The sequence below is a fragment of the Mangifera indica genome, unplaced genomic scaffold (genome assembly GCF_011075055.1).
Source record: "Mangifera indica cultivar Alphonso unplaced genomic scaffold, CATAS_Mindica_2.1 Un_0112, whole genome shotgun sequence".
Taxonomy (NCBI): domain Eukaryota; kingdom Viridiplantae; phylum Streptophyta; class Magnoliopsida; order Sapindales; family Anacardiaceae; genus Mangifera; species Mangifera indica.
The window spans coordinates 27,378-36,532 of NW_025401204.1; the positions used below are offsets into that span (position 1 = coordinate 27,378).

At 36.4% G+C, this 9,155-nt stretch overlaps 1 protein-coding gene across 4 annotated transcripts; it reads left to right on the forward strand.

The window, feature by feature from the left end:
- Positions 1–3,086: 3,086 nt before the first annotated feature.
- Positions 3,087–9,155, forward strand: LOC123207856 (filament-like plant protein 4). 4 transcript variants are annotated; one of them, XM_044625357.1, is made up of 6 exons: positions 3,088–3,221; positions 4,337–4,462; positions 5,158–5,377; positions 5,497–7,921; positions 8,250–8,295; positions 8,584–9,155. In XM_044625357.1, the coding sequence occupies exons 2-6, from the start codon at positions 4,343–4,345 to the stop codon at positions 9,022–9,024; spliced, it is 3,252 nt and encodes a 1,083-aa protein (XP_044481292.1). In that variant the 5' UTR covers positions 3,088–3,221; positions 4,337–4,342; the 3' UTR covers positions 9,025–9,155. The 4 variants fall into 4 exon arrangements, with proteins under 4 accessions (XP_044481295.1, XP_044481292.1, XP_044481293.1 ...); XM_044625358.1 differs by having other exon boundaries at positions 3,105–3,221; positions 4,306–4,462; XM_044625359.1 differs by lacking the exon at positions 3,088–3,221 and adding an exon at positions 3,280–3,298.

Genomic DNA, 9,155 nt, shown 5'->3' on the forward strand with positions numbered 1-9,155 from the left:
TTTATAAAAGGAAGTGTTAGAACTCGTTCTAACTTTGAGCTCAAACATTGTTCTCTCTGATTTATTATTTATTAATTTCAGCACATTGTTTAATAATTAGTTTAAAAGTGGGATAAGTGGATGGTTGGTTGACATTTTATTCTATTATAAGCATACAATAATCGATCACTTACCTCCAATTAATTGAAGCTTTCGAGGAAATGAAATGGGGCCTAATGGGTCAGGTTGGGGGGCATGGCAAGACAGGATAAAATTGGACTGATTGGTTCAAATGCTAGGCAGATTATTGAGTAAATAATATAACTTGGACTTTATAAAAGAAAAAAGAGAGCAGGCCTGAATTATAATCGAAGGCTACTAAGTAAAAAGGCTAAAATAGCCTCGGCCAATATTTGTAGAGGAGGATATGGAAGGCATTGTAAGATTTGTGTGTGCCTAAAATCGTGAAATTAATAACTCATAAAATTTTCTATTGTAATTATTAATTATTAGTTTCGGTGTAATGTGTTTTGTCGTGATTGAGCAGGTGAGCGTTATGCTTCCCTCTGCCGACGCTGTCCGTTTCGATAATCAACATCCGGGTTGGATGAAACGTGGTCGTTTTCTATTTGAGTGGTCTCCACATGATGATGGAATAATGACAATCAACCACTTCCAGTGTTTTAAAAGCCCGATAGATTTGAACCGATGACAAATCCGGTCTGAGTTATTGTAGCCGTCAGATCGGATTAATCCATATTAAACTGAAGGGCCCTCATATTCATTCATAAACCCTAATTTTAACCGTCAAGAATTCGATTTGTAAATGGTAGAGTCAGTGAGTAACATGTGAACTGTCAAATCACGCCGACATCTCAAACGACTGTTCCTTCTTGATTTCCCGATTTCCTCGTCTGACGTCACATGTACTGATTCGATGTCGACAAGAATACACAGGGGCAAACACATCACAGCCGTCGATCACAATTATATAATAAATGAAGCATTAAATGAGAAAGGTGAAACAGAGCTGCGGCTGATAGACAAGCAAAAGTAAGTCAGATAAACAGTAGTAAGTTTGACGGTAACAACATAGAAATGCAACAGTACTTAACTAAGTGACACGTGGCCTATATAAAAGGATAAATTTGAAGTCTCCCCTGATTCAAAGAATTCTTAAATACTTTCGATATGTCAAAAATTTAGACCCTCGCTCATTATCTACCTTAGTTAAATTTTTGGTTAATGTTAAAGTTAAATAAAATTAAACCTCATTTTTTTAAGTTTAATAAATTAATAAATTTTTTAATCAAAATATTTGAAAACTTCAATTTTCTTTTCATTAGAATTTTATTTTTTTATTTAAACTTTTTCAAGATATATATATTTGTTTTTAATTAAAATTTAAATATTAATTTATCAATTTTAAATTGAATATTATTCAAATTTAGTTTGAATTAAATATAATATTTTTAATGCTTTAATGGGTGGATTTTGAGAGTTTTTTCCCCTATTAAAAGGAAAACAAAACCTTAAGCAATTGAAGTGGTAGAAAGAAAGAGACGCTTAACCTGTAGAAAACGACATGGATGCCTGCGCTGCACTTCTAGATACCCAAAACAAAAATCTAACGTGAAATCTCAGAGTCCCTGGAGCTGATAAAACTCCAAATAACCTTTACCTGTGTTTTCTGCTTTTTTCCGTTATTCTCGTAACGTTGACAATCCTGACCAGTGCCCACACAAAATTTAGTGGTAGATTATGCTACGTACGGTCAACAGTATTGATTTTGTAAAAGAAAATGCATTTCACATTTTTTCCAGAGTGGTTAGTCTTTGACATCCAAGCAAGTGACTAGTAAGAAGAGATACTGGGTTTGCTTCGGTTCAAAGTTGTAATTTATCGATGCAGGAATTTGCACCACCGTAATGACATAATTATTTAGAGATATTACGTAAGAGTGATGATAAAATTATAATAAAGAAAGTCTATACCTAACGAAAATATATCATTTATATTATATTGGTCTAGGAATTCGACTGCTCAGATTTTGTAATTACGTGTACCTAGACACCATAAATTTTTACATGATATGGTTATCTATGTGTAATTAAGGAAGGGCATGAGCCCACAATCCAATTTGACTTAAGTTTAACTTAAATAAAAGGTAATTTAACTTAAATTTATTAAGTCAAAATTAAATCAAATAAAAATAATTTAATTTGAATTTGATTCAGTTTATGGTTTGAATTTATAATTTAGATTTATAATTCAAATTTTTTATTTATTAATAAAACGATATCGATTTATCTAATAATAGATAAAATAATATTGTTTTAATAATTATTTAATATAATTTAAATTGAATCATAAATTAAATTTAAATAAAATTAAGTCATTTATCTTGATTATAAGTCAAATCAAATTAAATTTTTTTTAAATTTTAATTTAAGATTAACAAATTTAAGTTAATCTGCAACGTGCTATAACGGTTTTGTGGGCTAAATTAGTTCATTTTCTAATTGGGGTAATTACAGTTTGTTATGTCCTATTTACTGTTGTAATTAATCCAGTGATTTGATTGGAGACTTTATTTGTCTTCAATTTATCATGTGGATGTTATCTCCCTGGTGAAGGCACAATTTTCAATTCTGACGCAACAAAGGAGTCGGAAGGCTATCATTTCTACTTTGATCTCTTCAAATCAACACCCGCAGCTCATAACTTGGGCACTGGCCCTACATTTTAACCTCCTGTGCTGTCATAGTCTGATGCAACAATTCTCACCATACTCATTCATTTGTGAGGGGAAATAAACGGCGCAAATGTGATCATCCATGAAAGCAGATGCATCGCCAATACATGGAATCCCCCGGCTCATTACTCTTCGGCTTATGAGCTGTTGACGGTGGTGGTCCAAAGTCCTAACATGCAATCAACTCAAACACAATTTTGCTAATTATCGGATACAGCTCAGCAGCTTAGCTTCTCCCACAAGCGTGAGGGACCCATTCGCCATTTTAAATTTCTCAAGGCTATCTATGTCAATTCATTATAAACTCCACAACGATGTAAAACAAAAAAACATACTTAAATAAATTATCAGTCCGGGTTTCAAACTTACCAAATTAATTTAGAAGTTAATGTGTTTGGAGCTTAGTTAAGTCTCATAACCACCACCACTGCCACCACCGCTCTCTCTTCCTCCGCCGTCGCAACCACCTCATTGTTTTGAAACCTCTGTAAGTACAGATCTTTCTTGAACAAATTGGATGCTGCGCTTTCTTTTTCTATCTCTTTTGAAGTCACATTACTTCTGGTAGGCCTGTTTTCGCCGCTAATCATATATACAGTTTAGTTTGTTATTATTACCTTTGTTGCCAATTATGCTGTTGCTTGCTCTTAAAAAGAGTAATGTGTTTTCCATTTTTTTTTTCTATTTTTTGAAACCAGTCTTTGTTATTATTTAAAATCTCTGTGCTTCCAAGTTTTGTTTCTTTGTCTGTTTTTGTCGGTGTGGTTTCAGTTCTATATATCTTCCGCTTCAAGGTTTGTTCCTGCTATAAACAATGTCAATACCTCATATTCTTATCTGATCCTGAAATAATCACAGTGTTGCTTGGTGCAGTATCATTTCAGTTAGTATTTTCAGTAGGAACTTTTGCGATTGTTTTCCACTTTTCTCTTTTTCTTATCACTAGTTCTCACAGTGTTTCTGATTAATTTGGATCTCATTTCGTCTATATAAAGGTTTTATTCTTCTTAACTTTAATTTATGACTTTTTATCATCCATCTGAAGTTTCCTTCTGACTCTTAATCTTGAGCTATTGGAAGCTTTACAATCAGATCTTTAAGAGGATGGTACCGTCGTTGTTATACTCTTACTAGAACAACTGAAACAGTGATGTTCTTGATTTTTCAATTAAAAAAAATTCAGTTTTATTTAATTAGAACATAATGCAAGCCATTGTTTACACATTTTTGTGAGTTGCTTTTTTCTATTTAATCGGCTGTAATTCACATCATATCTTCATTTTTTTTTCCCGATCATCTCCTTTCACCACTTTAATAGGCTCTGGCAATAATTTGATCCGTATTTACTTGAGAATTTTTTATTTTTACAATAAAAACTAATTGCTTGTTGGGTTAGGTATGTCTGCCTCAATCACAAATGTATTCATGTCATGTTGTTTTGGAATTTAGACTGATGTGTCTACGCTAATGGTTAATTAGCAAGTTGTGGTTACACGTCAATTTTTAGTATTTGTGTTGTTTTATGCACTCGTTTGTATATCTTTCTTTAGTGGTCTTGTATCATTTTGAAGCTTAAACTTCATTCCTGTGCTAACTATACAGCTTGAGATGGACCGCCGGGGTTGGCCATGGAAGAAAAAATCATCATCTGAAAAGACTGAGAAGGTGTTAGCTGCTTCAGAGTCTGTTGGTACTGCTCTGGCATCTGTTGGATCCCGAACCAATCAGGTAGGTAGTGCCCTTGAATGCATGCCATTTGTGCCTTCCCTTTTTGTGCCATCTGCAATCTCCAACTTTACTGCTTGTAACTGCTTTTCCTTTTCCCCTTGTTTCCCTTGTCTTTGCTTTTCCTTCTTGTGGGATACATAAACATAGGTCATAACAGAATATTTCTCAAGCACACCCTTCTTGTTGATTTGTGTTTCTACTTACATATGAATAGTTATAGTTCAGTCATGCTCATTGAAAGCTGTGAATGCACATTTCAATTTCAACTATTGTAGTCAGATGATTTGCCACGTTGAGATTGTATGGAATAAAATGTTGCTTTGATATAAATGGGTGAAATAGTGACTGCAGGTTTGATTGATAAAATGAACGAGGATACATTAATTAATTTCAAGCCTCAATGTAATTATTTCTATTGTTTAAAATTAATTTTTTTAATTGCATACATAACAATATCTGCTAGCCCCCTTTGCTGAATTGACAGTCTTGTTCAGCATCTCCTTTTTCCTGCCCCACAATGAATTCAATATTAGGTTCTTAAAAGCTCCATGGGTCTCACGGATGCATTTTTTCAATGTGCATAGGGGTGGTGGGTTATAGTTAGCAGTATCTGTTTTACGAGGTTAATTAATTTCAGTGATACTTCTTTTGTAGTTTAAATTGTTCTTCTTTGTTGGTATCTTCTAATTTGACAGGATAATTACAAAAAGCCAACATATGTTCAAATTTCTGTGGAATCATATTCTCATCTGACTGGTCTGGAGGTTCAAGTGAAGACTTATGAGGAACAAATTCACACACTGGAAGATCAAATTAAAGACTTGAATGAACAGTTGTCCATTGCCCAAACAGAGATTACTACCAAGGACAACCTGGTGAAACAGCATTCAAAAGTTGCTGAAGAGGCTGTCTCAGGTATGTTGCAGATCTAATCTGAATACAATACTTTTGTTACTCAAAGGCTTTTTGAAACTATTGGGTTTTTGATTCATCTAGTCTTTAAAATTTTGAAATGAGACCTTCATTTGTGGTAGGTTGGGAGAAGGCTGAAGCAGAAGCATTGGCATTGAAAAATCATTTAGAATCTGTCACACTACTGAAGCTTACTGCTGAAGATCGAGCATCACATTTGGATGGTGCTCTTAAAGAATGTATGCGGCAGATACGAAATCTGAAGGAAGAACATGAGAAGAAACTGCAAGATGTTGTTTTCACAAAAACTAAGCAGTGGGACAAAATTAGGCTTGGGCTTGAAGCAAAAATAGCCAACCTTGACCAAGAAATCATTAGGTCTGAAGTGGAAAATGCTGAGCTTTCAAGGTCTTTGCAAGAACGTTCCAACATGCTAGTGAAGGAAAGTGAAGAAAAATCCCAAGCTGAGGCTGAAATTGAACTTTTGAAAAGCAATATTGAATCATGTGAAAGGGAAATAAATTCAGCGAAATATGAACTGCACGTGGTTTCCAAAGAGCTTGAAATTCGTAATGAAGAAAAGAATATGAGTATGAGGTCCGCAGAAGCAGCCAACAAGCAACATATGGAGGGTGTCAAGAAGATAGCTAAGCTGGAAGCAGAGTGCCAAAGATTACGGGGACTTGTGCGGAAGAAGTTGCCTGGGCCTGCTGCTTTGGCACAAATGAAGCTAGAGGTAGAAAGTTTAGGCCGAGACTATGGAGATACCCGTCTAAAGAGATCTCCTGTTAAGCCACCCAGTCCGCATTTATCACCTGTTACTGAGTTCTCACTTGATAGTGTACAGAAATTCCACAAAGAAAATGAGTTTCTCACTGAACGGTTATTGGCAACGGAAGAAGAAACAAAGATGCTTAAAGAAGCTTTGGCAAAGCGTAACAGCGAATTGCAAGCTTCAAGGAATCTGTGTGCTAAGACTTCTAGCAAGCTTCAAACTTTGGAGGCACAACTGCAAACTGGTAGTCAGCAGAAAAGTCCTTCAATGTCTATGGTTCAGATTGCTGCTGAAGGCTACTCAAGTCAGAATGCTGGCAATCCACCTAGCTTTACCTCCATGTCGGAAGATGAAAATGATGACAAGGTAAGCTGTGCAGACTCTTGGGCAACAGCACTGATCTCTGAGCACCCTGAGCTCAAGAAGGAAAAGAACATTGAGAAGTTGAACAAGGCTGAAAATGCAAAGCACTTGGAGCTTATGGATGACTTTCTTGAGATGGAGAAGTTGGCTTGTTTATCAAATGATACTAATGCAAATGATGCCACTACTCCTCCAAGCTCTGCAAATAAGAAGAAATGTGAAGTTATCATGAATGGCGATGCTTCAGGAGTGGTCAATACTGGCGAGGATTTCCAATCTGAACAGCACCATAATATGGATTTGTCCCAGAGTATCCCAGAATCTGAGGCAGAGCAGCTTCCAATAGTGCAGCTTCGATCAAGAATCTCAATGTTACTTGAGTCCATGTCCAATGATGCTGATATGGGGAAAATTGTAGAGGATATTAAACGTGTTGCTGAAGATGTGCGTGGTACACTGCATCAGCATTGTGCAAGTTGTGGTTCTACAGATGTGCACTCTTCTCATGCCTCATGCAATAGGGAGGCTCCAGGAGATGCCGAATTAAGTGCAGATAAGAAAATTGACTTCTTTCAAGATGAAAAGCCAGTTCCAAAAGCTGTATGTGTTACAAGCCAGGAATTGTTGACAGCCATTACTTATATTCATGACTTTGTGCTGTTCCTCAGCAAAGAAGTAAGGGCAGTTCATGATACATATTCTGAGAGGAATGGATTGAGCCAAAAGATTGAGAAGTTCTCTGTCAGCTTTAATAAGGCCTTGGACAGCAATGAAAGTTTGGTTGATTTCATTTTTGACCTTTCTCTTGTCTTAGCAAAAGCCAGCGAACTCAGAATAAATATCCTGGGCTACAAGGGTATTGAAGTTGAACCTAATAGTCCAGATTGCATTGATAAGGTTGCTTTACCAGAGAATAAGGTAGTTCAGGACTCATCAGGAGAAAGATATACTAATGGCTGTGACCACATTTCTATTCCAACCTCAGATTCTGAGGTTCTCGATGATGGTAATTTAGTCAGAGGCTATGAAGTAAAAACCACTGCTTGCCCACTCTCGCCAGAAGAGTTTGAGGTATTGAAATTGGAGAAAGATAACATGGCAATGGATCTAGCTAGATGTACTGAAATTATGGAGATGACAAAGTCTCAATTACATGAAACTGAGCAGCTTCTCACTGAGACTAAATCACAGTTGGCTTCTGCTCAAAAATCAAACACCTTGGCTGAGACACAGCTCAAATGTATGGCAGAGTCATACAGGTCACTTGAAATGCGTGCCCAGGAACTAGAATCTGAGGTGAACCTTCTCAGAGCAAAAATAGAAAATGTGGAAAATGAGCTTCGAGCTGAAAAGACAAGTCACAATGATGCTCTGGTTAGATGCAAGGAGCTTGAGGAACTATTACAAAGGTTAGCATCCAACTTCTTTTTGCTGTTTTTTGTTATAAGCCACAATATTTCATTTAAGAAATTTACATACTAGCCTATGGAATAAAGTATACTTAAATTTTTGTTGCAAGAAGTGGTTTTTTGGCTGTGGATTCACTTCCCTGCCCTTAGTGGACTTGGTTGTCTTAAAAAAGCTTTAGTGATTCATGTTTCTGGTACCTAGGCAATTGGTTTTTTGTTCCATTACCTCAGCATTGGCGGATTCGTTTACATATTTAGAAATTCTGGAATTGCCATGTGCTTCTAAAAACTATGATCTTATTTCTAATTTCTCCGTTTCCTATTTTAGGAATGAGTGCTGTGGTGAGGCTGATAATGATCTCAAGACCAAACAGGTGAGACTGTAATATAACCTCGAATTAGACTTCCCTGTACTTGATTTAAGTCCTTGTATCTTCCACAATTAGCTGTACACTCACTACTGTTGGTTGACTGTCTTGTAACCTTTTAGAGCTGATGGAAATGTGTGCTAAACCCCCAGTTTTATATAATACAAAAGCATACCAAAAACCCTGATTCTTGTGTAGCATATTTTTTGTTTATTCTAATGCTTGATGTATCGGTAGTTATATAAGCTTACCCATACATGAGTCCTGTGTCTGAATTCGCTTGTCTCATCTCAGGAGGAAGAGTTGAGAGCGGCAGCCGAGAAGCTAGCAGAGTGTCAAGAAACTATATATCTTCTTGGCAAGCAGTTGAATTCATTGCGTCCTCAACCAGAGCTCATGGGATCCCTATACAGCCAGAGGAGTCAAAGGTTCCCTGAAGATGAACCGACTTCTAGCAGCATGAGATTACAAGCCTTGGACCAAGCTGAGACGGATAGTGCTGTTTCTGCCAATATGCAGAGAGTAAGTGCTGAGTCCCCCTTGCATGCATATAGCTCCCCATGTAGCCCATCTGAAACCGAACCAAACATCAATAGAGAACCAATCAATACAAAACATCTGAAACACAGGCCGGCAATGTCAACCTCTTCCTCTTCTTCCTCCACCGCAACTCCAGAGAAACAGTCAAGAGGGTTTAGCAGATTCTTTTCCTCGAAAGGGAAGAACAGTAATTAGGCGGTCCAATTGCAAACAGTAATTAGGGTAATAATAAAAACATCTATCAAAAAGGTTAGAATGATGGTTTGGAATCCTGTTTATTATTGTAAGTAATGACTGTATATGATATCCATATCAGTTAATTTGTA

Excerpts from the sequence above, each read along its gene's own strand:
- LOC123207856 (XM_044625357.1), top strand. The coding sequence starts at position 4,343 with ATGGACCGCCGGGGTTGGCCATGGAAGAAAAAATCATCATCTGAAAAG. Across the intron at positions 5,378-5,496 it reads TGCTGAAGAGGCTGTCTCAG|GTTGGGAGAAGGCTGAAGCA; the intron begins GTATGTTGCAGA and ends CATTTGTGGTAG. Across the intron at positions 8,296-8,583 it reads ATGATCTCAAGACCAAACAG|GAGGAAGAGTTGAGAGCGGC; the intron begins GTGAGACTGTAA and ends GTCTCATCTCAG.